At 48.1% G+C, this 27,434-nt stretch overlaps 1 protein-coding gene across 1 annotated transcript; it reads left to right on the top strand.

Annotated features, from left to right (window-relative positions):
• The first annotated feature begins 4,239 nt into the window (after positions 1-4,239).
• Positions 4,240-24,388, top strand: MSLN (mesothelin). Its single transcript, XM_079320893.1, has 25 exons — positions 4,240-4,262; positions 5,467-5,551; positions 6,489-6,650; positions 6,865-7,067; positions 7,243-7,334; positions 7,880-8,010; positions 8,558-8,679; positions 9,341-9,506; positions 10,251-10,466; positions 10,663-10,833; positions 11,198-11,344; positions 11,458-11,507; positions 11,974-12,094; positions 12,482-12,567; positions 13,139-13,268; positions 14,120-14,310; positions 16,257-16,347; positions 17,199-17,310; positions 18,711-18,895; positions 19,637-19,783; positions 20,396-20,529; positions 21,687-21,814; positions 22,323-22,417; positions 22,652-22,841; positions 23,522-24,388. The coding sequence occupies exons 4-25, from the start codon at positions 6,907-6,909 to the stop codon at positions 23,614-23,616; spliced, it is 2,961 nt and encodes a 986-aa protein (XP_079177019.1). The 5' UTR covers positions 4,240-4,262; positions 5,467-5,551; positions 6,489-6,650; positions 6,865-6,906; the 3' UTR covers positions 23,617-24,388.
• Positions 24,389-27,434: the final 3,046 nt, after the last annotated feature.

Below are 27,434 nucleotides of genomic sequence, written 5' to 3'. Positions count from 1 at the left end.
AATAAGTAGATAAATTTATTATAGTAAAGCTGTGAAACTCAAGGTAGTTAATAAACGACAAGGTTATGAAAGTTTCTTTTTAGTTGTACTGAGAGGGTTTTGAGAAGTTTCTTTTTAGTTGTACCAAGAAGAGAAGCAGAAGCAGCAGAAGAAGAAGAGCAAGAAGAAACCTGCAGCTGTGAAAAGTATTTTTATATATTAATATTTAACATTTATATTAAATTAATATTTATATTACACCAATAAATGTTGTGTTGGTTGATTGTGGCCAATGAGCAAAGTGTGAACTGTGCAGAGGGTATAAAAGACAGTGTGATGTTGTAATAAACAGATATTAATTAGCCTTTTGCCTGAGAGCAGTGGGAAGGTGATTGGGGTGGAAAGGCTGCTGGGGTTAGTAATACAAATGTATTTAGGACTAGTGGTAGGTCCATGTCCTGGTTTGAAGGACAGGTGTCTGCTAAGAAAGACAGGAGCTTCTCTTTGAAATGGAGAACCCCTCCCTCCAAATTATTATAATTTTGAAATTAAGGGGTCCTTGGGCAAAGATATGGGAATTAGGAATAACAGTTCTTTTCTAGGAAAATTAAAATAGAAATGCAGTATTACAAAGAACAATCCCAAACACTGCCAGAGTCAGAATCCAACCTGACACTCCATCAGTCAGTCAGGGTGCTGGCAGCAGCCCCATTCAATGGTGGCTGCATCCTCCTGCAGTGGCAGATGTGGTTCAGTTGAAGCAATTTCCTCTGAAGGTCCAGGGATGATGTAGAAAGGTCCAGTTTTCCTCTGGAATCCATTGGAAAAGGCTGCTTTGGTGTTCTAAATCCCAGTTTTTATCTGGGTGGGAAATGTTTGGGACTCAGTAGCCCATTAACAGGAGATATCTCCCACAGGGATAAGAATTGCTGCCACACCCAGTTCTTAACAATGGCCCATTAACAGGTGATACCTCCTGAAGGGTGGGTCATGAGAAAGATAAAGATGATTGCCCAGCTGGTTTAAAGCTGGCCCATTAGCAGATAATGTGTACCATGGAGTTCAGGGTCACTGCCCCACCCAGCTGCAACAGATGGGGACAGAATTCACTTTTCTGGGCACATCTTGAACTGCAACCCAAGACAGTCCATTGCTTTTTACAATCCATTACTTGGATTTGCACTGAGATCAGTGGCTCCAGTAACATTCATAATAAAACCATTAACAGTCATTGGTGTAAAACCCTTCCATGCCTCTTTTGAGGCATGAGTCTTGACAAGACTTTTCTGAAAATACTTTTCACAGCTGCAGGTTTCTTCTTGCTTATCTTCTTCTTCTTCTCTTCTTGGTCTCCAGGCCAACAACCTTGGTCAGGGAAAACTTCTCAAAACAAACCTCATTCATTAACCCTCTCTAACCCACAGAGCAGCTGTGGGTCCTGCTATACATTAGAGGGGAATCTCAGGTATCAGAAGTCTGAAACTCACAAGTACCTCAGCCAGTGGAGAAAAAGAGAAGGAAACGCAAATGGGAAATTGGGATAAAAAGGAGTCTGCTTCCTCCAAAAATCTGAGAGATCCCAGGGGAATTCCCCACGGCCTCTCTTTATTCGAATAAAATAAAAGGACTCCTGTCTCCTTTTTGGACATAACCGTGGATCAATTTTGTGGATTAATTTTCCTGACACTGGGAGCACAAATTGCCTTTTCCCCGTGCAGGGGGGGAGGGACGCGCCTGTCCCGTGCTGGCAGAGCGGGCGTGTCCCACGGGCTGCGCTGTTTGTCCCGCAGCCCCTTTGTGCTCCAGGGTGTGCCGGGGCTGCCGCTCCATCCCGGGATGCGGGCAGTGCCAGCGCCACGCCCGCCTGCCTGCCTCAAAAGGAGCTGCGATGCCCAGAGCCTGCCCAGCAGCAGCAGCAGGCACGGGTGAGTGTCGCAGGGTCCCCTCCTGTCCCTCTGCCACCAGAGCCAGCTCAGGGTGTGGCCAGCAAGGAGCTGCCTTCGTTAAATCCAAATTCTCTCAGAGCCCCAGGGGTTTTTTCCTGTGCTTTGGGGCTCGTTTTGGGATTTGTGGAAGGTGTTGGAGCGTCCAGATTTCCACACAACTTTTAATTTTTCTCCTCTGGGTTTGGGGTTGGTGTTAATTTATTCCTATTTGGTTTTTCCTGGCTGAACTAAGGTGATTCCTGTGGCTTTCCAGAAATGCCTCCTCTGCTCCCAGGGCTGGGATTCCTCCTCCTGCTGGGTGAGTCTGTCCCAGGAGGGATTTCCATCCTCCAAAGGGGAAATTGTGCTGCCACACCACGGAATGTCACTTTGGTGGTTGCTCTAAATCCCCAGCCTCTTGTTGTCCTGTTTGTTGTTGGGTCTGTGAGGGAAATATTTTAGTTCTGGTGACAAACAGGGTGGGAAGGTCCCACTGAGATTGATTCTCCTCCTGTCTGCTCCCTGTTCCTCTTGCTGGACTATCCTGGTGTCTCTGGGAAAGCACTGAAGGAATATTCATTAATCTGATTAACTCTGTATTAATTGATTTAAAAATCCCAGAGTAATTTGGGTTGGGAGGGACCTTAAATCTCATCCTCTGCCATGGGCAGGGACACCTTCCACAATCCCAGGTTCCTCCAAGCCCCATCCAGCCTGCCCTGGACACTTCCAGGGATGGGGAATCTGGGAAATCCATTCGGGAGCCCCCCACCCTCACAGGGAATAATTCCTTCCCAATATCCAGCCCTGCCCTGGGGCAGTTTGAATCCATTCCCTCTCTTCCTCCATCCCTCAAAGTCCCTCTCCTGCACCCCATTAGGGGAAGGTTCTGGTAATTAGTGACATTAAAATCATTAAAAATCAGTGATGAAGAAAGGTGTTGTGCTAATGAATTCTCATCCAAGCTGCTTTAGAATTCTCTTCTTAAGCAGATTTTTGGGATAAGGAACTCATCCACAGCAGGAAAGGCACTGCCCTTCTCCTTTGCCACCAAACTGTGGCTGCAGAGCCCATCATGGTGTCCCCTCCCTTCCCCTGCCCTCATTCCATGTTCCTGTCCCTCCAGGAACATTTGGGATCTCCACCTTTCCCTTTTTTTCTGTGCTGAGGGATGCTGAGCTCAGGAATCCTCCCTCCTGCTGACTCCATCCCGAGTTTGCTGCCCCTGGGCTCCCACCTTTGCCTTTCCCACCTTCCCAGCCCCAGCTACCACCAGGATCCCTCTGGAAATTGGGAAATCAGGAATGGATGGGTGTGCAGAGCTGCCAGGAAGGAGCATTTTGATCTTTTCCCCATAAATCCCTGCCAGGTTCTGGGGCAGGGCTGGGCTCAGAGCTGGTTCCCACCCCAGCACTGGGGTTTGGATCTATTTGGGACTTAACAAGGGAAATCACTGAAATTCATCCCATCCCAGGCTCCAATTCTGGAAGGAACAAGCAGCTAAAAAAGCAGATGGACAATTGTGGTGATTCCTGGGCTGATCCTGCTTGTGGAGCAGGAAAGTTCCAGAGAGGAGCAGCCCCAGGGTGGTTCCTGCCCTTCCCCTGCTGTCCCTTTCTGGGGACACACACAGGACATCACCTGGACACAGCCAGGCTGAGCTGGGGGGTGACCTTGTGGCTGTCACCCCTAAGGGACCACGGCCCAAAGGAGCTCTGGAAACCCCCAAAAAGAGCTGTGGAAGCTGCAGGGAGCTGAGGGAGGGCTTGAGTCTTGGGCCGGGCTTGCTCTACAACCTTGTCCTGTACTTGCCTTGCAGGGTGGCAGGGAGCTGCTGCTGGGACACAGCTGGTAAGGATCTTTTTTCACTTTAAAAAAATTGAAATTTGTGTGTTTAAAACCTTCCAGAGTGATTTGGGTTGGAGGGCCTTAAAGATCATCCATTCCAACCCCTCTTCATCTGGAATCACGCTCAGCCCATGCTCAGAGCCCCAGGAGAATTCCCTCCTCGTGGAATGGGATGAGCTGGTTCTTGAGATACAGAGCCAGTGACGTGTCCTGGAGCTCTGGGTTTGGGATTTGGGTGTGTCCAGGTCCCATCCCAACCCAAAGGGCTGCAGCTCCCTCCTGTGTGTCTGCAGTGATCACAGACAATGTCAGAACTGAATTTAACTCAGCTCTTTTCTCTCCCTCCTGCTGCAGTGCTCCAGCTTCCCTGTCAATGGTGAGTTTCTTTCCAAATATCAGCAAAACATAGACAGGGGTCTGTGTGCCAATTCCTCTCACGATTCCTTATCTTTGTCCCTTTTTTGTTTTGTTTTGGGGATCAGAGTCTGCTGTGTGTGCCTCAGTGCAGAGGTAGGTGAGCCACCCCCAGTGACTCTGGCAGCATTTCCTTGGGAGGGATTCTGGTTTCTTGGGGTAACAAGATCCCTGTGAACCCAGATTTTGTGACTTTTTCCCCTGAAAAGCCCCAGGGTTGCCTGTGGGCAGGGAGGGCTCCGGTTGCACTTGTTCAAACAGTGAAGGGAAAGTGCCTTGCTGGGGTTTTGTCTGTGCAGGACAAAGAAAGGCAGGGCCAATCCTGGGGAGGCAGCCAAGAGCCTTGGCACTGGTGCTGAGCTTATCTTGGCTCTGAGTAGGGTCAAACAGCTCCAGGCCAGACCTTTATTCAACCTGATTTCCACCTGAGGGTGCCCAGGGCAGCCTCCCCTGTCCTGCTGCCAGGGCTCTCAGCCTGGGCTGTCCCTCTGTGGGACAGAGCTCTGCCCTGCTCTGGGAGGGCTGGATCCCCCCGGGCTCTGGCCCTGCCTGGGGGGACAGCCAGGAGCCAAAAATTGCTCAGGGGCACTCAGGTGCCTTTGGGTTGTTTGCCCAGATGTGCTCTGGGCTGGTTTGCAGCTGGGGGGTGCCAGGTCACAGCTGGATCTGTCCCCAGCCAGTCCTGCTCTCATCTGCCCACCCAGTTCTGCCCCAGCTCCCTTCCAGTTTTACCCCCATCCAGTTGTTCCTCATCCAGTTCTGGCCCCAGTTCTCCCCAGTTCCCAGCCCATCCTCTCCAAGTTCCCTGTCCAGTTTTCCCCATTTGCCCATGCAGTTTCCCCCATTCCCAGTCCATCCTATCCCAGTTCCCAACCCAGTTTTCCCCCATTCCCAGCACATCCAGTTCTCTCCCAGTTCCTAGCCCAGTTCTCGCCAATTCCCAGCTCATCTTCTCCCAGTTCCCTGTCCAGTTTTCCCCAGTTCCCCGTGCAATTTCTGCCTTTCCCAGCCCATCCTCTCCCACTCCCCACCCAGTTTCCCCCATTCCCAGCCCACCCTGCCCCAGCTGCTGCCCCTTTCCCAGTGCTGTCCCCTGTCCCTGTTGTCCCCAGCTCTGTCCCTGCTGTCCCCAGCTCTGTCCCTGTTCTCCCAGTGCTGTCCCCTGTCCCTGCTGTCCCCAGCTCTGTCCCTGCTGTCCCCAGTGCTGTCCCCTGTCCCTGCTGTCCCCAGCTCTGTCCCTGCTGTCCCCAGCTCTGTCCCCTGTCCCTGCTGTCCCCAGCTCTGTCCCTGTTGTCCCCAGTGCCAGCCAGGAGCAGCTCCTGGAGGTGACCCAAGGCCAGAGGTCCCCGTGCAGCCTCACCTTTGGCCAACTCGCCTGTGCCCAGGTGAGGACAACCCCTGCAAAAATCCCCCTGGGATTTGATTTCCTTGGGAATTCTTTAATTTCTGCCTTAAAAGCAGCCCTGGTGCTGCTGTGGGTGGAGCAGCCAAAGCTTTGCCTGGGTTTTCATCCACCCCAATCCTGAGCTGTGGCAGTGCCACCTTCCAGGGGACACCTGCTCTGTGCCAAACCAACAGAGAGACCTTTGGGAATTGGGGATTTCCTGCTCCAAGCCTCTCCAGTGAGAAGGAAGGTGGGACAAAGGGACTTTCCAAATCAAATTTGCTCTTCAAAATTGGCATCATAGCATTAAATTGTCTCTCATTGGGAGGGTCATCCTGGGCCATGGGGATAAAACACAACTAGGAGGGGTAAAAACACAATTAAAAGGGTAAAACACAATTAAAAAGGGGTAAAGACACTATTAAAAGGGATAAAACCACAACTAAAAAGGGTAAAAGCAGGATTAGAAGTGATTGCAGTGTGGAAAATGCCACTTGGACTATTCCAGGTTTGCTTTCTTCCCTGCTTTTGTCATTATCTCCTAAGTTGCTGCCAGTAATTGCAATTAAATCGACAGCAGTTTGTGTTTTTCAGTAAATAGCTCTAATAAAATGTTGGCATTTCTGCAAATATTTGTCAGTGGGGTTTTGGAGATTTTTTTGGGTTTTTTTCTTGGTTTTGTTTTTGTCTTGCACTGTTTGTAAGCTGTTTGCCTGAAAAATTGTTTGGAAATTAAAATTTCTAGTTAGATCAAATTTATCGGAAATTTTGGCCAAATTTTGGGGTTTTTTATTTTGGATAAACTTTTTCAAACCTGTGCCAGTGTTTTGCCTCCCCAAATGGTAGGAATCCCTTCCCAAATGCCCTGAGGGTGATTTCTTCTTTAAACACGACCCATCCATGATCATCTTTAACTCCATTTCCCTTTTCTTTTCCAGGGAACTTGGCTCCAGGACCTTCAGGATGATTTCCTCATATCCTTCTATTCCTGCCTGGCCTCTAAACCCCCCAGAGCTCTGGATCCAGAATATTCCATCCTGTTCTTTTCCAAATATGATGCCAGGAAGCTTTTGGCCTCCCTGACCCTGTTCAGCCAGCGGGTGAATATTCCCTCTAATGGAATTCCCTCAAATAAAATTTTTGCTGTTTGCACTCCTGGAAAATGCTTTATTTCAATTTTTTTCACCTTATTTTGGACAGAACCCCATTCCAAACAACAAATTCTTTTCCTAACATTGATTTCCTTGGATTTTTGTCAATGTCTGCTTAGAATTCCTTGGAATTCACAGCTTTTTTCTCCTCTCCTACTCCCAGTTTTCCCACGTTCCCCTTTCCCTGGAGTGGAGCCTGATTTTCATGAATGGTTTGTGGGAGAGGATGCTCAGAGTGCCTGGAATTGAGACCCCCCCAGTGCTGTTCCAGTGGCTCCATGAGGGGCTTCAGCCATTCCTGGTGGATCCCAAGGTCTTTGGCTGCCTCCGTGCCAAGGATGTGTCCTGTGAGGAATTCCAGCTGCTGTGAGTGTGGGGTGTCCCCTCTGTGCCACCAGAGCCACACCCTGGGGAAAATCCCTTTGGAAAAGGATGGGATTGAGTATATATATATATATATATATATATATATATTTTTTTTTTTTTTTTTTTTTAATGAAAGCCCAACCCTGAACCAACCTGTTTTTCCTTCCTTTTCCAGAGTGGCTGCCCTGGATGGAATCTATTCCCAGCTTTCCCTGGAGGAGCAGAGGAATATTTACACTGGGATCAAACATTTCCTCACCCAGGATGGTAAAGGAGCTGATTTTCCTGGGATCTGAATTTTCACAGGGATTTTGTGACTCTCCAATGGAACCAGGCTGGGAATGTCAGTAATTAGTGGATTCAGGAATCATTTCCCTGCCTGAAGGCTTTATTAACCAGGACTTTTATAAATCAGCACAGTCAGGGCTATGCTGATTTAAATCATGCTGGTTTAATTAATAATTAGTCATTATGCTGGTTTAAATTCACTGCATTTGCTGCTTGTGCAGGGTTTGGTTCTGAGAGAGGAGAATCCAGCTCAAAAGGGACCCAGGCAGAGCTTCTATTCCCTGACTGAAAATCCTGCAAAAAGCTTCTGGTGCAATTAGAGGGAGGAAGAACAATGCTGGGGATGGGATATTTGGAGGGCTGGGATTCTTTTTGTCCTGTCCCATGGGAATTTGTGGTGGATTGGAGTGGAAGGTGTGAGCAGGGAGCTCTTCCACCCTGAGAAATCCCCAATTCCCACTGATATCTGCCCCTGTGCTGGGCTGGAGCTGCAGGGTTTGTTTTTCCTGCCTGTCTCACTGCAGAATCCAGCCAGAAATGTTACAGTGAGGCCATTCCCAGCCTGAATTCCACTGCCTGGTTCAGGAATTATCTGGGATCCTTTCTGGAGCATGCCACTGTGGAGGACCTGCAGCATTTTTGGGATGAGCCAACAGTAAGTGGAGAGCCCTGGGAGGTGCCAGCCCTGCCCTGAGTGAAATCAGAAACCCAGGATGGTTGGGTTGGAAGGATTGAAGATTCATCCATCCCATCCCATCCCATCCCATCCCATCCCATCCCATCCCATCCCATCCCATCCCATCCCATCCCATCCCATCCCATCCCATCCCATCCCATCCCATCCCATCCCATCCCATCCCATCCCATCCCCTCCCATCCCATGGGCAGGGACACCTCCCACTATCCCAGGGTGTCCAACCAATTGGAATTCCTGGAATTCCTGCCAGCAGGAATATTTCTCCAGTTTATTTGAGGTGAACACTGCAATTATTTCCCCCATCATGTGATAAGAGGGACTTGGACAGAAGTTGGTATCAATTCTACAGGGAGTAACCCCAAACCTGATCAATTTTTTGAACAATGTTTACCCAAAAACAACAAAACAAAATAAACCTCAGCACAACTTGCAGCCCCTGAGGTCGGTTCAGGATTGAAGGATCCCTCTGAATCCCTTTTCCCTTTTTATTTTTATTGCCCCTCAGCTTCAAAAATTTGCCAGGGATCCAGTGAACATGGAGATGGTTGGGAACCTCACCTTGCTCAGGGAGACTGCCCTGTACTACACCCTGCTCCTGACCTCTGCTCCTGCTCTTCCTCTCTCCAGGTATGTAGTTAGATCAAATTTTTTGGAAATTTTGGCAAAAATTTGGGGTTTTTTTCAGATAAAGAATTTTGGCCAAAGATCTGATGGGATCTCATTTCCTGGATTGGCTGAGACACAACAAGGGCTTGAGGGGGGATTTCATTTAGACCTCTTGAATGGTTCCATTGCTTTTCTCTTGAAAAGTTTCATTTTCGAATAATCCCACTAAAAGATATAACAATAATAAAAATTATAATAAAATATTAACAATAAGATATAATACTATATTAATAATAAAATATAGTAATGTAATAATGAAATAGAATAATATAATAATAAAATATAATATAATAATAAAATATAATAATAGAATAATAGAATACCATGATAATATTTTATATATATAATAAGATATATAATCCCACTGCCCTTGGTCTTGAGGAGGGCCAGATCCCAAGTTCTTTTTCCTGACAGATGATTTCCCTGCAGTGCCAGCTCCAGCTGATGGCCAGCAGTGCTTCCAGGGTTTTTTCAGCTCTCTGAGCTGGAACTTTGGCATCAGCAGAGCTAAAATGCTGGGGGAAATATGCCTGAAAAAGAGGGAAAATTCTTCTGGAGCCCCTCTGTGACCAGCAGCATCTCTTTTTTTTTTTTTTTTTTTTTTTCTTTTTTCTCCCTGCAGCCTCCCAGACAGATTGATCTGTTACCTGAGCCCCAGGGCAGTGAGAAAGCTGAGCAGGGAGGAGGTTTTGGGAGTGTCCCAGAGGCTGGGGAAGGGCTGTGCCTGGAGCAAGGGCAGGGCTGCAGGGAAAGCTCCTCCCTCCCCTCTGGCATCCCAGCAGCTGCAGGTGAGCCCTGGGGATTCTCCCAAAACCTGCTGGGTTCTAATTGGTCTTTATCTCTTCTGAGTAATTTTTATTAAAACCTTAAAGTAATTGGAAAGCTTTCAACATACAACTTTCACATATTTAGCTGTTTTTCTGTGTATTTCTTAGTTTAAACCAATGTTTATAACAGGTGCATGAAATGAGCCCTTTTTAAGTGTTTTTCTGCAATTTGTTGAAACCCTTCAAAGCCACTAAAACATAAATTGTGCTAAATCGAAAAAGAAAGAGCTGAAAACAAAATACCAAGATTAAAAGACTCAAGATAAAAGTTAGCAATAACATTTTAAACAACACCAATCATCATTACCTGAGAAACTCGTGCAAGGCACGTGAGTAGCATAGAAGCAGCAATCCAAAAATGTGTGATCACGTAGACAGTAGTCTTAAAATGTATAACTAAAGCTGAAAAGCAAACAATAAATCAGCTTCTGCATAATCATATTAGTTTGCTGTCCTGAAATCCTGTTTCTCCTGCACTAGGCTTTGCTTGCATTTAAGCACTTTGTGGCTGATGTCTATTCAGAACATTTTATCTGGGTTTGCTGGGGTAAAACCCCGGCCCAGGCTTTCATTGTGTAAATTGTGGTCCATGCACAGCCTTCAGCAGGATATCCTGGGGCAGAAATCCAGAATTGCAGCCATCCCAGGGCTGTGGGATCCAGTGCTGCTCTCTGACTCTGCCCTGTCTCGCTGGGATCTTTGCAGGTGGCATCCTCCCTGGTGAGCAGTTTGGAGGATTTGTCCCCAGCAGTGCTGGGAGCTCTGGGCCAGGCTGCCCTGGGGCTCCCAGTGTCCAGAATCCAGAGCAGCATCCCTGGGGAGAGCCTGGGAGCAGCTCTGCCTGCCCTGGCCAGTGTCCATGGCTGGAGTGCTGAGCAGTCCAGAGCCATTGTCAACAAGCTGCTGAGCTCTGGCTACCAGGTACAGAGCCACAAACCCAGGGGTTTCCTCTGGGAAGGGTTTCAGGCATTGGAAGTGCCCAGGGAGGTTTGGGGTGCCCATCCCTGGAGGTGTCCAGGGAATTGCTCAGAGCTCTGGGATGGGGATCAGGCACAGCTGGGACTCGAGGATCTCAAAGCTCTTTTCCAACTGGATTTTTTCTGGCATTCCCTTGCAGATCCTGGATGGGCAGAGCCTGGCAGAGCTGGGCACTCTGGTGGGTGGCCTCAACAGCAGCACCCTGCAGAGTCTGTCCCCAGATGTTGTCCTGGAGGCCATCCAGCTGCCAGCCTTTGCCCAGCACATTGACCCTCTGCCCTCTGCTCTGAAAACCATCCTGGTGGAAAAGGTGACCTTGTTTGACCTCCTCAGAGGAGCAGGGCTGGGAGCACTGCTCACCTGGGCACAGCCAGCCAGCATTCCCTGTGGGATTTGTCACAGCCAGGCAGGGTCACTGTCCCTGGGTCTGTGTCCATGCCCTTGGCCTCCTGGGGACAAGGGCAGGGTCATTTCTTTTATGGGGTGGTCACAGAAACTAATTCCCAAGTTGGTATTCCCAGGGAAGAATATAAATGGAGCAGAATTAATTCAAGGTTGGATTTGATCCTGGGGGTCTTTTCCAACCTGGACAATTCCCTGTCTCTGATATTGCCATGATTTGGATTAAAACTGGGTGGGATTGCCATGGTTTGTTCTGTTGGGTTTTTTCCAAGGTTTCCTCCAGGGTTGGCCACCCTGCTGAGCTGGTTAAACTCATTCCCAATGCTCTGGCCAGCTACATCCCAAAACCCCTGCTTGTTTTTGGGGAAGAGAAGCCAAATGTGCAGGATCTCAACAATAAGCCCTGGACCAGAGACCAGGTAAGGGGGGTGGGCTCCTCCTCCCCTCCCTGCACTCTGTGGGGCCATGAATTCCACAAATCCCCTGGAAACTGAGCAGTTTCTCCTGGAAAACCTCTTCCTTTGTTTCCCAGGCTGCAATGTTTTTTGCTGATGTGGTGAAGGCAGAGCCTGACTTCAGCAGGTAAAGATTTCCCTCCTCTCCTTCCATTTTCTGTTTGTTTTCCTGACAGTTCCCACAGTTTTCCTGGCAATTCCCACGTTTCCTGTGGCACATCCACCCCGTGGAATCCACAGGAGCAGATGGGAAATGGAATGTGAACCCAAACACTGGCTTGGAACACTGAGATTTACCAGGGCTCAGCTGTAAAATAAATCCAGAGGCCACATTTTCTTCCTAAAATTATACTGCTGGCTCAGGCTGCACCTGGAATCTTGCTCCAGATTGCCTCTGGAATGCATTTCCAAGCAGGGAATGCATTTCCAAGCTTTCCAGAGGACAATTCCAGGGATTAATTCAGAGGGGTTGATGCGTCCTTTGAAATATCTGAGATAAAAATGATGAAAATAAGATTTATATAGTGGGCTCAGCAGAGGATGCAGCTTCCTGAAGGTTTTTCCCTGCTGATTTTGCTGCTGGGAATTCCCAGGCTCTCCCAGTCTGTCCTGCAGGGATTCACCTGTGCAGCTGCCAGTGCTGTGGGGGCTGAAAGGTTCCAGGAGCTGGCCAAGGTGATGAGGAGCAAGAAGGTCAGGCTGGGCCAGGACCAGGTAATCCCCACATTCCTGAGGGTTTGGGGCTGTCCTGGAGGTACCAGAGGGGATTGTTCAGCCAGAACCACCCCTGGAGTTCAGGGGAGGGATGTTTTTGGGGTTAGGATGGGGTTTGGGGAACGGTTCTTCCCCCAGAGGGTGACCCAGGCACAGGGGGAGGTTTTGGGGTGTCAGGGGCTGCACTGGGTCCCTTCCTGTGAGCAAATGTCCCTCCCACAGCTCAGAATTTCCCTGAAGACAGGAAAATCCAAACCCTCTGACTTCCATAATTTCCTTCCCCTTTATTTTATTTTATTTTTTTCCCTAAAATCCTTGCATTATTTTATCTCTTCCTTGTGTTTGTGGTGGTTCCTCTCTTTGATGCAATCCCTGGTGTCCCTCCAGCTGAGCTGCTTGCTGAAGATGGTGACACTGCACGGGATTCCTGAGGATTTGGACAGTTATCCCAAAGACCTGTTGCTGTTTTTAAGGTAACTGTGCTGTGGTTTTCATGGTGTTGCTTTAGTACTTCGTGGGAAAAATAAGGATTAGTTTACAACCTGGTTAACTAATTTGATTTATATTTCAGAGCTCTTTAGGCCTCTTTCCAGGGAATAAAAAATGGGATTGCAGAAAGCTGAGGAAGGGTAGATTTATGAGATATTGGAATAAATAATCCTTGTAAGGGTGGGAATTCCCAGAGAAGCTGAGGCTGCCCCAGCCCAGGCAGTGCCCAAGGCCAAATTTTGACATTCCCAAGCCTCTGAATGTGCATTAGAACATCAAAGAAAACAGGGAATAAAATGAATTCCCTCATTCCACTACCCCCTACTGTGGTTCTGTACCCAAACCTTGAACAATCACACAAGAGATGCCTTAAGGGGAAAATTGATTTTTAAAGAACCATTTTAAAACTGAAGGCATTTTTAACAAATTTAATGCCATGGAAGAAAACTGGGGAAAGAACAACTCCTCTGGAGCTGAGAGTGGAAGATGTTTTATCACACATGGGGTGTGCTGAGCTGGACCTCATTCCCTAAAATCCACGGAATTCCTTTGCAGCCCCTCAGACTATGCAGCCACGGGGAGCTGCAGGCAGTTCTTCAGCACTGTTGGGAAGGCAAACGAGGATGTTCTGCCCAGAGAGGCCCCTCGGAGGCAGCAGCTGCTCCTGGAGGCTCTGGCCTGTCTGGTAGAGGAGAGGGACTGGGGTGCTGCAGGGCTTTTGGGAATCCTGCAGGATTTTGGGATCCTGCAGGGCTTTTGGGGTCCTACAGGGTTTTGGGGTCCTATAGGCATTGGGATGCTGCAGGGCTTTTGGGGGTGCTGCAGGTATTGGGATGCTGCAGGGTTTTGGGAATCCTGCAGGATTTTGGGATGGTGCAGGGCTTTTGGGATGGTGCAGGGCTTTTGGGGTCCTACAGGCATTGGGATGCTGCAGAGCTTTTAGGGGTGCTGCAGGTATTGGGATGCTGCAGGGTTTTGGGAATCCTGCAGGATTTTGGGATGGTGCAGGGCTTTTAGGGGTGCTGCAGGCATTGGGATCCTGCAGGGCTTTTGGGAATTCTGCAGGTCTTTTGGGGTCCTACAGGCATTGGGATGCTGCAGGGCTTTTGGGGGTGCTGTAGGGCTTTTGGGAGTCCTGCAGGCATTGGGATGCTGCAGGGCTTTTGGGGTGCTACAGGGTTTTGGGATCCTGGAGGGCTTTTGGGAATCCTGCAGGGTTTTGGGGTCCTACAGATATTGGGGTGCTGAAGGGCTTTTTGGGATGCTGCAGGGCTTTTAGGGTGCTGCAGGGCTTTTGGGAATCCTGCAGGGCTTTTGGGATGCTGCAGGGTTTTTGGGGTGCTGCAGGGCTTGGGGGAATCCTGCAGTGTTTTGGGATCCTGGAGGGCTTTTGGGGATGCTGCAGGGTTTGGGGGTGCTGAAGGATTTTGGGAATCCTGCAGGGTTTTGGGGATGGTGCAGGGCTTTTGGGATCCTGCAGGGCTTTTGGGACCCAGGGATGCTCCATCCCAGCTAACACCTCTGCCTTTATTCCAGAAGGTTCCTGGCACACAAATAGGGGAGGAGGACGCCGAGGTTCTGGGCTGGCTGCTGTGTGATCTGGGGGGGGAGTACATCAGGAGCTCTGGGGGCAGCTTGCTGAAGGGTTTGAGCCACTGTGCATCTTTCCTGCCTGAGCAACAAGAGGCCATCAGGGACGTCCTCAGCAGTGGCAACACCACCTTTGGGTATGGGGTTTTCTCCTGGACTGTTGGAGTCAGTGACTTGGGGGATTCATTGAATTCTTCAGGGAGAAATCAGAGTTCAGGGATTGAATTAAAAGCTTTGGATGGATTGAAGGATATTAAGCCATTCACACATAAAGTAGAAGTTCAAGTTTCAGTGTAAGTCTAAATTTTAGGATAAGTAAGTCTGAGCTCTAATGCTTTTAGTTAGTAAAAGGTTTAGATACCAAAGTGTGAGTTCTAGTGAAGGCTGAAAAACATACTGATGATTTTAGTGGAGGCTCCAGGAACGTAGTTTTAGACTTAATAGAGCAATAGTAAGAATATTGCTTTCATTTTTCAGATAGAACAAGACAGGTTGGTTGTGTGGTTTATACATAACCTGGTGTTAAGAAATTAGAATTCTAACAGGTTAAGGAGTGCTGGTCCAAGTTTGTGTCTCAGCTTGTTGGGAAGATTCTACATAAGAGCAATCACTGGGGAGAGCTGGTGCTTTTTGCTTTTTGCCATTTGCTTTGCTTTGCTCTCTTTGTCATCATCAACAGCCAAGAAGAAGGCAGGAGCTGCCACAGCAGCATCAGCTTCCCAGGACCCTGACAGGAGCAGCTTCTGCTTCTCTTTGAGACTTTATAGCAAAACTTAGCTGAATTCTGATGTCTGTGACTGTGCCTTTGGAGACTGATGTGCTTCTGCATTAAATGACCTTTTAGGAACTGTCAGCTGCTTTGTTCATTTAAGAAGATAACCCAATGAAGTTGGTGCCCAGAGCACTGGAGGTCATTAACCTCACACTGGACTGTTCCCTTCATCAAACCCATGTTCCTGCCAAGGCCTGAGTGAGCTCCAGCCAAGCAGCTTGATCAAAAACCCCCAAAATTTATTGTTGTTGAGCTTTACATTGGGTGTTTTATGTTGTTAATTAAAATTATTTCAGCTGAAAGGCCTGGGTGAAATTCTCCTGAATAATAAGTGCTCACTTCTGTGTCTCTTGCTCTGCTTTTCCTCTGCTCTGTTTTTAATTAATCAAATTTCTCTGCCTGGCCTGGTGATCACAGGTGAGTTCAAGCTTTTGTCAGACACAGACTTCCAGGAAATATTCTGCCTCTACCTGTCCAGTGAGATGTTTGCTAAATCCCCAATTCTATCACAGAAGGAAGAAAAATATTTTTCTTCCTGTATCAGTTTCCCTGAGATCTTAGCACTGAATTGAGCCACAGTGAGCAACAGAAATTCTTTGGGTTCCAGAAAGAACCCTGAGAATAGAATGATTTGTTCAAGGCTATTTTCCCACCCAGCTGCCCTGATTCATTCCCTGACAACTTCTCCTGCTCTGCTGCAATTAAGTTTTGTGCACCAGGAAGCGATGGGGGTGTTTCAGGGTTTAAACCCTTTGTTTTCTTAACATTACATGTTACAAGAATATAATCCTGGGGGATTTAAAGGTGTTTTTTTCAGTTTTGTTCTTCCTTGAGAGCTGATTCCTGCTCATTTTTGTTGTAGCTTTGTGTTAGAAATAAGATGAATGAGACACTTGGTTTTTTGTGTAGAATAGCTGAACTTTTAGTGTATACAGCTCATTTTTATATGATATTAGAAGGTGCTGTGGTTTAATTTAATAGGTTAGTAAATTATTGAGACTCAGTTGATTGGCTATGCATAGGTTTTGTGTATATGTCATATCATGATATATGTTATATAATGGTTACTGTATATGTTTGTTAAACTTTTTTCTTTCTAGATAACATATCTTTTTTATTTATGGATTTTCATGGGATAAACTTTTTGTTTTTGTAGGTGCAAACCTCTCTTACAAGAATAGATTGCTGCGTAAATTGATTTTTATTTTTATAATTCTTATGGGAATTTAATATGTTAGCTTAGATAGAACAATAAGGTTGAAATTATGTTTTATAAGGTCTTTTTTTTTTTTAATTTATATTTGTCTGCAGGCCTCCTGCAGCATGGTCAGCCTTCACCCTGAGGGAGCTCAGTGGGCTGATCCCCGTGCTGGATCACAGCATCCTGCAGCACATCCCCAAGGTGGGCTGGGAATGGGATGGGAGTTTGGGAATTTGGGAATGGGGCTGGAATCTGCTGGGGGTTGTGCATCCAGCCTCCTTCCAGCAGTTCCTCCTTTGGAAAGCAGCCTGGAGACACAGGGATGGCTTGTGAGAGGTGAGGGTTGACAGGGCTGTGAGAGGCTGAGCTGGAGCAGAGTTAAAGCAATGAAGTAGGGATTTATTAAAAAGGCCTTCAAAGTTTAAATTTATTAAATTTATTAAATTTATTAAATTTATTCAATTTATTAAATTCATTTAAAAGGCCTTGGGCAGTATAACAGCCTGGTCAAGGCTACACCCAAGATGGACCCAAGATGGACTCAGAGTCACGAGTTTTCACACTTTTATAAGTTTTGGTCCATTTCCATCTTGGGGTTCATTGTCCAATTCCACCTCCAGGTTCTGCAGTCCCATCCTCCCAGATTGCTCTCTTCAATTTATGTTGTTTGCAGTTTTTGGGCCTGAAGTTGTAAAGGTGGCTGGAAAAGGATTGTTTTGTGTGACTGACTGTGAGGAGAAGTCAGTAACACTTTATATGGAGTTCAGAGTTAAATGCTAATGCAGTGCAGAATCTGGGAAATATGAAAGCTGGAACTGCAAATCCAGGTCCCTATGGGGATCTATGGGGACAGCAGGAATAACTCTCCCTGTGCTCTATGAGGAGCTCCAGGCACTGATGGACTGGACGAAAAAGGAGAATTAAAACATTTAAGGAATTTCTTTTGGTCCAGCACCTGCAGGCTCAGAGCCCGCTGTGTGAGGAGCAGGGGTTGTGCTGGAGAGGCACATCCAGGATTCCCAAATGTCCCTGATGATCCTTTTTCCTTGCAGAAGGCTTTAAGCACCTGGCTGAGGAACTTTGCCTGGGATTCTCCCCTGTCCAGGAAGGAGCTGGCCACCATCGTGGAGGAGCTGCTGCCCCGCAGGCACAAGAGACAGGATGGTAGGGAGGACCCCTAAACCAGAGATATTCCCTTTTGGGATGGATGGGGTTTGACAGGAAGGTCTCACAGATATCTGTGTTCAGCAGAAAGATCTTTGAATGTAGAATCTGAAGAAGGAATAAAAATGCAAGTGAGTTTTGATATAGAAGGATTGCTGAGCCAGTCGTACTGGGTAACTAAGAAGGCAAAGGGTAAAATGAGTTGGAAGAGAAAAGGATAAACTCAGCTCAAACAAAAGATGTTTTACCAAGCAAAGAGATTTCACAGGCAAACAAGGATGTGGCAAATAGAAAAAAGGTCTCAGAATATTCCACTGCAAGAAAACTGAAAAACAACTTCAAGCTTAAACTGTAGCATCCTAACTTCTTGTGATTGGAGAATAGTCACATGAATATGGTAATGTTAGGTATGATAGGCTATAGGTAAGAGTAAAGGTGTTGATTGGTTGTTATGTATTAAAAGAAAAGTTTATAATGCATTGTAACCAGAACCAGAGTTGGTTTCAGACAAACCTACAGCTGTGGGCTGGGCTCTTGTCACCCACAAACCATAAATTGCTGTATTATCTGGGTACAATAAACAGCATTTAAAATAATAAATAAATAAATAAATAAATAAATTGCTGTATTATCTGGGTACAATAGACAGCATTTAAAATAATAAATAAATAAATTGCTGTACTATTTGGATACAATAAACAGCATTTTAAATAATTACTCTATTATCTGGGTAAAATAATCAGCATTTAAAGAGCCAGTCTGAAGTCCCTCATCCCTCGCTTTGGCTCTTACAATTCCCACTGGGAATTCCTGCTCACCCTGCAGCTCCTCAGGCCTTGGGAGGGGTCCCAGGGAGATTTGGAGTCCCCATCCTGGGAGGAACTCCTGCAGAAGGTTTATAATCCAGCTGTGTGGGGTCTCACCGTATGCAAGGCCCTACATTGGGCGCCAACTGCTGTCTCTGGGTCAGAGATGGAGGGAGATGGGCATGGACAAAGACCAAGGAGACTCTTTTTCCTGGGATAATCCAAGGGTTTATTCTTGAAGGCTTCCAGGGGAAAAAGAGAGAGAAGGAAGGAGTGGTGGGGAATTTCAAACCTAGGGTGAGGGGAGGAGAAACGGAGCTGCAGCCAGTGGGTTACCCTGGCAGGGAGGGGCTAAGGGAGGGCTGAACAAACTTCACAGAACTTCAGAGCAGTACAGAACAAACCATTTTTCTCAGTGCAATATAAAACAATAAGAGTGCAGAGTCATAACAGTGCAATACAACACGGCAGACTGGCGCTCAGCCAGGTGACAAGGTGGGAATCAGGCACGGTCAACCTCGGCGCTTTCTCCAACCAAAACAATTCTGGGATTCTTGGAGGGATTTAACCCTGAGTTTGCCACGACTCCTGCAGGTTGCCCAGCTGATAAGGTGATAACAGAGGCAGTTCTGGACAATGAGCTGATGCCCACAGACTACACCCCCGAGGAGCTGCGCGCCTGCCTCCGCAACGCCTCCCTGGAAAGCCACTTCTCCCAAATCACCACCTACCCCTTCAGCAACCCACAGCTGGCTGTGCTGAAGGAGTACCTGGACGAGGTAATTCCAGCCCCAAAACAGCCACTTTACACTGATGGGATCGCTCAGGGCCTTCTCCTGGGGAATTTAGGATCTCCAAGGATCTGACTCAAATTTCTACTGATGGAACCACTCAGGACCTTGTCCTGGGAAATTTAGGATCTCCAAGGATGTGAAACTTGAACTGATGGAATCACTCAGTGTCTTGTCTTGGTTAATTTAGGTTTTCCAAGGATCTGACTCAAATTTCCACTGATGGGGTTGCTCAGGACCTTGTTCCTGGGGAATTTAGGATCTCCAAGGACGCCAAATTTCCACTGATAGAATCACTCAGGGTCTTGTCTTGGGGAATTAAGGATCTCCAAAAATGTCAAGTTTCCACTGATGGGATTGCTCAGAGCCATGTCCTGGGGAATTTAGGATCTGTAAGGATCTGACTCAAATTTCCACTGATGGAACCACTCAGGACCTCATGCTGGTGAATTTAGGGTCTCCAAGGGTCTGACTCCACTGTCTCTCAGCTCCTCTCTCAGGGCTTGACCACCTTTACTGGGAAAATAGTTATTTCTCATTTCTATGTCTAATCAGACTTTTCTTGACCTGTTGGCCCTCAGCCTTTCACTGGGCACCTCTGAGAGGAACATGGCTCCATCCTCCCTCTGTTCCCTATTGGGGACTTGCAGACAGCACTGAAATCATCATTTCATCTTTCCCCCAGCCCCACTGCCCTGCTCAGTTCCCATAACCACGGTGTCTCCACAGAGGTATCCCAATGGTTATCCTGAAAATCTGCTCTCCAACCTGGGAGATCTCCTTCTCCTCATCACCCCAGAGGATGTTTCCACCTGGAAGATGAGCTCAGCTGACATGTTGGCTGCCTTCCTGAAAAATGAACCCTCCAATTCCCTGGTAGGGGCTTAGCTTTGCTTTCCAGTTTTTAGGAGCTGGTTTGGGATTAACTGAGTGGGTTCTGAGATGGTTGAAGCATCTTTGGTGCCATAATTTTGGGTGGCCCAATGAACACATTGCATTTACCTAAAAGTTTATAAAAGAAAGGCTTTATAAAATCAGGGCTTTCTCTTCTGACTAAGCTAACCCATTAAATTGCCATTAAAAATCATAATAATAAAAATCATAAGAATATTATTGTAAAAAAGCCATTTACGCCTATAAAAACAAGAAGTCTATCCCAGAAAAATATATAAAAATATATAAATATATCTTTAAAAAAGTTAATTAAACATGTAAATAACCCTTACCAATCAATGAACTAAGTTTCACTGGATTACTAGCCAATTAAATTCAACCACAATACCTTCTAATACCATATAAAAAGGAACTGTGCACAGTAAAAAATCAACTACTCTGCACAAAACCCCAAATATCTCATTTCTATCTCCAACACAGAATTCATAGCAACACCAACAGCTTTGACATGGCTCCATTTTTATATTTTATAATTATGGAGTTGAAACCACGCCTTCAATTCAATTAAGTTCATCTAATTAATTGTGTTTCCAGGCCTCAGCAGCAATTAAACGTTACGTGGAGCTGGGCAATGCCCTGAATGCCACAGCCCTGAGGGCCATTGGCACGAGATACCTGTGCCTGCTGAATGACACTGAGCTGGAAGCCATCGACCCCCAAAGCCTCAGGTGAGTCACAAATTTAAATGACTTTTTAAATATTTTTTCTTTGCCAGGGTTGGGATTAAATGTATAGGACAGAATTTCTTATTTGGATTCAGATGTTTATTAATTCTCATCTATGTTACAGTGACTTCTACAGCACTTCAAGCTAACAAGCTAAAAATGGAGATGTATTTCTCTCTCTACATGGTCTTTTAAATGGTCCAATTAAGAACTAACACCTAAATAATTTTTACTTTTACCCAATAACCAATCACCTGTGGCCTGCAATGTGGAATTTTCTATCCAATTACAAAATACCACCCAAACCCATGAAGAAGAAGGTGAAGAATAAAGAAACCTCCACCCTAAAACTTCCATTTTGCTCTCTATAGATTGCTACATTCCAAAACCCTAAATTCTGAATTCTTCATGTTGTGATATTACACACTTCTACTAAGATCACACCCGTGATCTTAATTCTACATTTAATTTTGGAAGCCTTCTCCAAGGCTTCAGGTCAAAAGCAGTGTTTTCTTGGGGGTCAGTGCTTGACAGCACAAAAAATTCAAAAACTCCCAATTTCCCTTCTTCCAAAAGCCCTTTTCCATTCTTTTCCTTTTTTCTGCTCTCAAGGAAAAGGGATTTAGGAAGCACCTCAGAACCTGCTCTGTTCTGGGGTTTCAAACCTGTTGGTGCCCATCCTGCCAGGCAGGGCTCAGATTTCCAATCTAACTCTCTTTATTTGCAAATCTGACTTGGTGCCTGCTTTCATCTGCACAAGAGTTAATTAAATTAAATTTCACAGAATTACAGAGTCGTTAAGGTTGGAAAAGGTCATCACCCAGCACGACAGTCACCACCAAACCATGTCCTCAAGTGCCACATCCTTATAGTTTTTAAGCATTTCCAGGTTGAATTCCTCTGAAAGACTGGTAAATTTAATTAATTAATTAATCAAATAATTAATTACCGCTTGGCAAACAGACAAATTGATTCGGCACCATCAGAGCCATGAACACTTGAAGGACAAATTCTCCTCTCAGCTTCTCTCCACAAAGTAGGGAATTAAGGATCACCTGTGCTGTGCAGAGAATCCCCAAAAAACACTCAAAATGTGGGAAAATTGAACATGTTGGAGATAATAAAAGCTTTTTTCATCCTAAATCTCTATTTTTCTGCAGGCTGGTATCTCTGGATCCTTCAGCCTGTTCACAGGAGACGAAGAACATCTTGTACCAGAAAGCCAAAAAAGCTTTTTCTGACCAGCACCATTTACCTGCCTACTATGAGCTGATTTTACCTTACCTGGGTATGTAAAAAAACAGAATGTTGTGGGGAAAGGGAACTCTTAGCCACAAACTAAATGAGTATCACAGTCCATCTAAGATTCGGGAATTTTCAAAGTCAAGTTGTTAAAAATTTGTTTTTCCAACATCAAATAGCATCAAATATTGTTGAAGGATTCTGTGCCTGCTTTAAGTTGCCCAAATCTGTTGCCAGACCATCACAGGGAAAACCAAACTCAGGATTTATCTCACAGCCCTTTTCCATGTCACAAAATTGATTTTTTTTTTTTTTCCCCTGTTAAGAGAATAATATTTCCAAATTCTACTTTCCACTGTCTGGCATCACCCCAGATTTTTAATACCCAACAAAATAACTCCCAATAAAAAAAGGAGGAGCACCCACATATTTTGCACCTCACTGTGTTATCAGCCCCAGCCTAATGGATTTTGGAGAAATGCTCATTTTGTGCAGAGACCCAGCTCAGCTCCTTTGGGGTCTCCCATCCTTTGATATTCTTGTTTTGGTGGCAGAGGGGGCTCCTGCTGTGGATCTCAAGGCTCTCAGCAAGAACAACGTGAACATGAACGTGAGCACATTTGTGGCTTTGAGGAGAGACTCTCTGATGGTGAGCTGCACCTTGGAATCCTTTAATTCCCTGCATTTTGTTGTGTTGAGTGCTTGGCTCTGGTTGTGCTGTCTGCTGATGGAAATCAGGAGCAATTCTGTCAAATCCAACCCCTGCTCTGGGATTTTTCCTGTGCTGTGCAGAGAATCCCAGGAAAACACCCAGAACATGGGAAAACTGACCAGGTTGAAGATGATCAAAGCTTTTTGGACTGCTGTGTGATTCTTTTCCCAGCTCCTGACACCCCGTGAGGTCCAGGGGCTGCTGGGGTTGAACCTCCCTGAGCTGGCCCAGTGGCAGGGCAGGGCCCCAGTGCGGGACTGGATCCTGCTGCAGAAGCAATCAGAGCTGGACAAGCTCCACATCGGGCTCACGGGGGGCACACAGGAGGGCTACATCAACCTCGTCACCCCCAAATTCCCAGGTAGTTTTGGGCTCCTGGTGGTTGGGGTTTAATGGTAAATTTTCGGGTTGCAGCAAGGGTTAAAGCTCATTTAAGAAGACAGGGCAAATTCTGGGTGCAGTGTGAGGAGCAAGCCTGGAATCCCACTGGGAGCATCCTTGATGAACATCCCCACTGAGTGAGCACTTCCTCCTCAGGGATTTGGGTGTAGAGGCAAAATCTGAGTGGTTTGGGTTAAAGAAATCTTGAATATCCTCCATTGCAACCCCCAGACTCAGCTTGGTGTTTGCCACGTGTCTTGTTTTGAAAGACAGGTGTTTGCAGGAGCCTGTCTTTGAAATGGAAAATGTAAAGCCCTTCCTTCCAAATTATAATAATTTTGAAATTAAGGGGTTTTCTGGCAAAGATATGGGAATAGGAATAACAGTTCTTTACTAGGAAAACGAAAATTAACCCATTAACAGGAGATAGCTCCTGGAGGAAGTATGGGCTGTGGAAAAGATAAAGATCCCTGTCCCTGGCTGGGCAGACAAAGAGAATCCCTGGAGGGGCACAGAGGGATGTTTTCCCCATGGAGGAAACCCCAAAAATCTCAATATTTTGGATTTCCAATTTGTCTCTCAAAGTGTTATAATATAACCTGAGCTCAAATGAGGTTCAGTCACTGATTTCTTTGTTCCAATCCTCTCTTTGTCCCCCAGCACCATCCTCAGCCCCTGTGGGGACCGTGGCCAAGGCACTGCCCCTCCTGCCTGCCCTGCTCCTCAGCTTCCTCGTGGTGTCCAGCTTGTCTTGACCATCTCCTCCCAGGAGGAACCAAGGGGGGCCAGGCTGTGACCTGCTCTCAGACCTGGCTCAGAGTGAGCCATGAGGAGTGCCCAGAGCTCCAGGCAGCTGGGATCAGCCCAGGAACTCACTTTTAGGTACTTTTGGCTTTCAAATCGCTTGGAAAAAATCCCCAGTTGTGTCTGAAAGGAAGATTCCAGACTCTTTGGAGCAGGATCTTTGCCTTTGGGATAGCCCAAACCCAGCTCAGCCCCAAACCACTGCTAAACCTATTCTTACTGCTGGGTTTAAGGGTGAGTTCTGCAGGTTAAAAATGATATTTCTCAGAGCCTGACCTCATGACACTGCCAAGACCTCAGGGTGGGAGTGAAGTTTTCCAGCTGCTTGTAAATAAATCCTGGAAGTGAGTAAAAATGCCAGAAGCAAACTGATGAGTGTCTGCTCTTCCTTGAGGCTGCCCTCACCTTCCTGTCTGCAGGAATTCCCCCAAATTCAGTGCTCAGAATCCCAGGATCTGCCTATTCCTGTTCCTTAGGCTTGGCTGCTCAACATTTAGGAGCTGAGACTGTTCTCAGCTTCCTCATGTGGAGGGAAAAGAATTTTGTACAAGGTTTTCCATATTTTTGTCCCACTCTTTGGAAATATCTGTCAAAAAAACCCTCAACTCCTCAGTGAAACCTGTGTCCAGCTCCTGCCATCCCCCTTTCCTCCAGGAGGAGAGTCTGGCAGGGAAAAAGGGATTTATATATTTTATATCTTATAAATCTTCATTGTCTGAGCTTTGTAGAGAGGGAGCAGGTTTGTCCTTTACTGCAGACTTTGGATGTATGCTGGAAAAGCTTCCCCACAAAGCACTAAAAACCTCAAAGAACACATTGGATTAGGAAAAACCAGCAGATTGATGTTTTATTGTATAGCACTGAACAGTAATCAAGATAAATTGTCTCCAGCTAATCATCCCTTGAGAGTCTGTGTGTGTGGTTTGAACAAACATTGATCAAAAAGCAGCTCATGAAAAAAAAAAGTTAAATAAGATTTTTGGGGATCTTTCAGCTGTGGTGTGACTCAAATCCCTGAGTTTTCCCACTGTTTAACAGATCCCAGTGGGATGGGAAGGACAGGAAATCCCTGGAAGAGCTGGGCCTGGTGTTCTTGCCTTGGCAGAGCACTCAGCATCGCTGCTGGGAGTAAATCACTAGATCACTAGTAAATCACTAAAAACCTCTGGGGCTTCTCTGGGCTGCAAAAATCTCTCCTCCTTCACTGCCCAGCCTCAGAAATAACCCAACCCTGTGCTGGAGGGGTTCTGCTCCCTTTGCTGGGCTCAGCAGGGATTTCCAGGCTCGGTCTGGGTGCAGGTGCAGGGAGGGGGTGCAGGGGCTGGGCTCAGAGCAGCCCCCACAGCAGAAGGCTCGTGGTGGTGGCTGCCAGCAGGGGCAGGGGGCAGGAGCAGAGCCCGGGTCCTGATCCTGCAGGGACAGCACAGCAAGGGCATTCCCCAGCTTGTTCTCCAGGGAATGTCTCACTTAATTTATATTTGTTACCATCCAATACATAGCACTACACTGACAAGCAAGGAAAAGGCTTTTCCCACCTTCCCAAAGCATTCCCCAATATTCCCAATGATTTCCCCACATTCCCCAGGCTTTCCCCACCTTCCCAAGGCTTTTCCCAACATTCCCGAGGTTTTCCCCAATATTCCCAACCCTTTCCCCACATTCCCAAGGCTTTTCCCAACATTCCCAAGGCTTTCCCCACACTCCCCAGGCTTTCCCCATCTTCCCAAGGCTTTTCCCACCTTCCCAAGGCTTTCCCAACATTTCCAAAGCTTTCCCCAATATTCCTCAGGCTTTCCCCACATTCCCAAGGCTTTCCCCAACATTCCCAACTCTTTCCCCAACATTCCCAAGCTTTTCCCACATTCCCAAAGCTTTCCCCACATTCCCAACTCTTTCCCCAACATTCCCAAGGCTCTCCCCACATTGCCCAGGCTTTCCCAGCTCACCAGGCTGGGGCTGCAGGTTGATGTAGCCGTTGGATGTTGTCCGTGGTGGCTCTGGAACATTCCCAGGTGTTGGTTTGGGGCTGGGGGATCCCGGAGGGGAGCTGGGCTGGCACGGCACGGGGGGGGAGGAGCCGAGGGGGTTTTGGGTGGAGGTGGGAATGGGGCTGGGAGTGTGGGGGGCTGCGGTGGCAGCTGGGGCAGAGGGGGAGTGAGGGACAGGGGTGACAGTGGGGACAGAAGTGGGATTGGGGACAGGGGTGGCAGTGGGAGAAGAGCTGGGATTAGGGACAGTGGTGACAGTGCTGTGGGTGACAGTGGGGGCAGAGGAGGGGTTGGGGACAGGGGTGGCAGTGCTGTGGGTGACAGTGGGGGCAGAGGAAGGGTTGGGGACAGGGGTGACAGTGCTGTGGGTGGCAGTGGGGGCAGAGGAAGGGTTGGGGACAGGGGTGACAGTGCTGTGGGTGGCAGTGGGGGCAGAGGAAGGGTTGGGGACAGGGGTGACAGTGCTGTGGGTGGCAGTGGGGGCAGAGGAAGGGTTGGGGACAGGGGTGACAGTGCTGTGGGTGACAGTGGGGGCAGAGGAAGGGTTGGGGACAGGGGTGACAGTGCTGTGGGTGGCACCAGCCAGGTCAGTGCCAGCACCAGCACCGATGGTGGCCCCGGAGGTGACAGCAGGGACTGGGGTGGCACTGGGGCTGCTGGCGGGGACAGCGGGGGAGGTGGCTCTGTCTGTCTGCTGGGTGGGGCAGGGGGGTGCGCTGGTCACAGCAGGACGGGCAGAGGGGGTGGCAGAGGGGACAGGGGGGACAGGGGGACCCCCGGTGTGTGGGGGGGGTGTCAGGGGAGGTTGGGGTGCTGGGGGTGGGGGGTCTGGGAGACACCGTGCTCGGCTGAGGCGTCGAGTGGCTGCTAATGGCACTGGGGGTGGGGACAGTGACACTGGCCGAGGGGTGAGGAGGGGTGGGGACAGTGGGGAGGGTGGTAGGCACAGGGTTGGTGGCCATGGAGGTGACACTGGCCGAGGTGCTGGGGACAGTGGGTGGAGGGGTGACATTGGCTGAGGTGGCAGGGTGAGGAGAGGTGGGGACAGCGGGTGTGGAGGTGACAGTGGCTGGGGTGGTGGGCTCAGGGCTGGTGGCAGTGACCCCAGAGGTGGCAGTGGCTGGAGTGGTGGGCTCAGGGGTGGTGGGCACAGGGCTGGTGACAGCGGCCCCAGAGGTGGCAGTGGCTGGGGTGGTGGGCTCAGGGCTGGTGGCACTGGCCCCAGAGGTGGCAGTGGCCCCAGAGGTGGCAATGGCTGGGGTGGTGGGCTCAGGGGTGGTGGCAGTGGCCCCAGAGGTGACAATGGCTGGGGTGGTGGGCTCAGGGCTGGTGGCACTGGCCCCAGAGGTGGCAGTGGCTGGAGTGGTGGGCTCAGGGGTGGTGGGCACAGGGCTGGTGACAGTGGCCCCAGAGGTGGCAGTGGCTGGGGTGGTGGGCTCAGGGCTGGTGGCACTGGCCCCAGAGGTGGCAGTGGCCCCAGAGGTGGCAATGGCTGGGGTGGTGGGCTCAGGGGTGGTGGCAGTGGCCCCAGAGGTGACAATGGCTGGGGTGGTGGGCTTAGGGGTGGTGGCAGTGGCCCCAGAGGTGACAATGGCTGGGGTGGTGGGCTCAGGGGTGGTGGCAGTGGCCCCAGAGGTGACAATGGCTGGGGTGGTGGGCTCAGGGCTGGTGGCAGTGACCACAGAGGTGGCAGTGGCTGGAGTGGTGGGCTCAGGGGTGGTGGGCTCAGGGCTGGTGGCACTGGCCCCAGAGGTGGCAGTGGCCCAGAGGTGGCAGTGGGT

This window comes from Erithacus rubecula (genome assembly GCF_903797595.1).
Source record: "Erithacus rubecula genome assembly, chromosome: 17".
Classification (NCBI taxonomy): Eukaryota; Metazoa; Chordata; class Aves; order Passeriformes; family Muscicapidae; genus Erithacus; species Erithacus rubecula.
The sequence above is the reverse complement of the archived record's forward strand: the minus strand, read 5'-3'. Positions and strand labels throughout refer to the sequence as shown.

Coding starts and splice junctions, on each gene's coding strand:
- MSLN (XM_079320893.1), top strand. CDS start 6,907: ATGAATGGTTTGTGGGAGAGGATGCTCAGAGTGCCTGGAATTGAGACC. Junction 17,311..18,710: donor CAGGCACAAGAGACAGGATG/GTAGGGAGGACC, acceptor CGACTCCTGCAG/GTTGCCCAGCTGATAAGGTG. Junction 18,896..19,636: donor TGAAGGAGTACCTGGACGAG/GTAATTCCAGCC, acceptor GTGTCTCCACAG/AGGTATCCCAATGGTTATCC.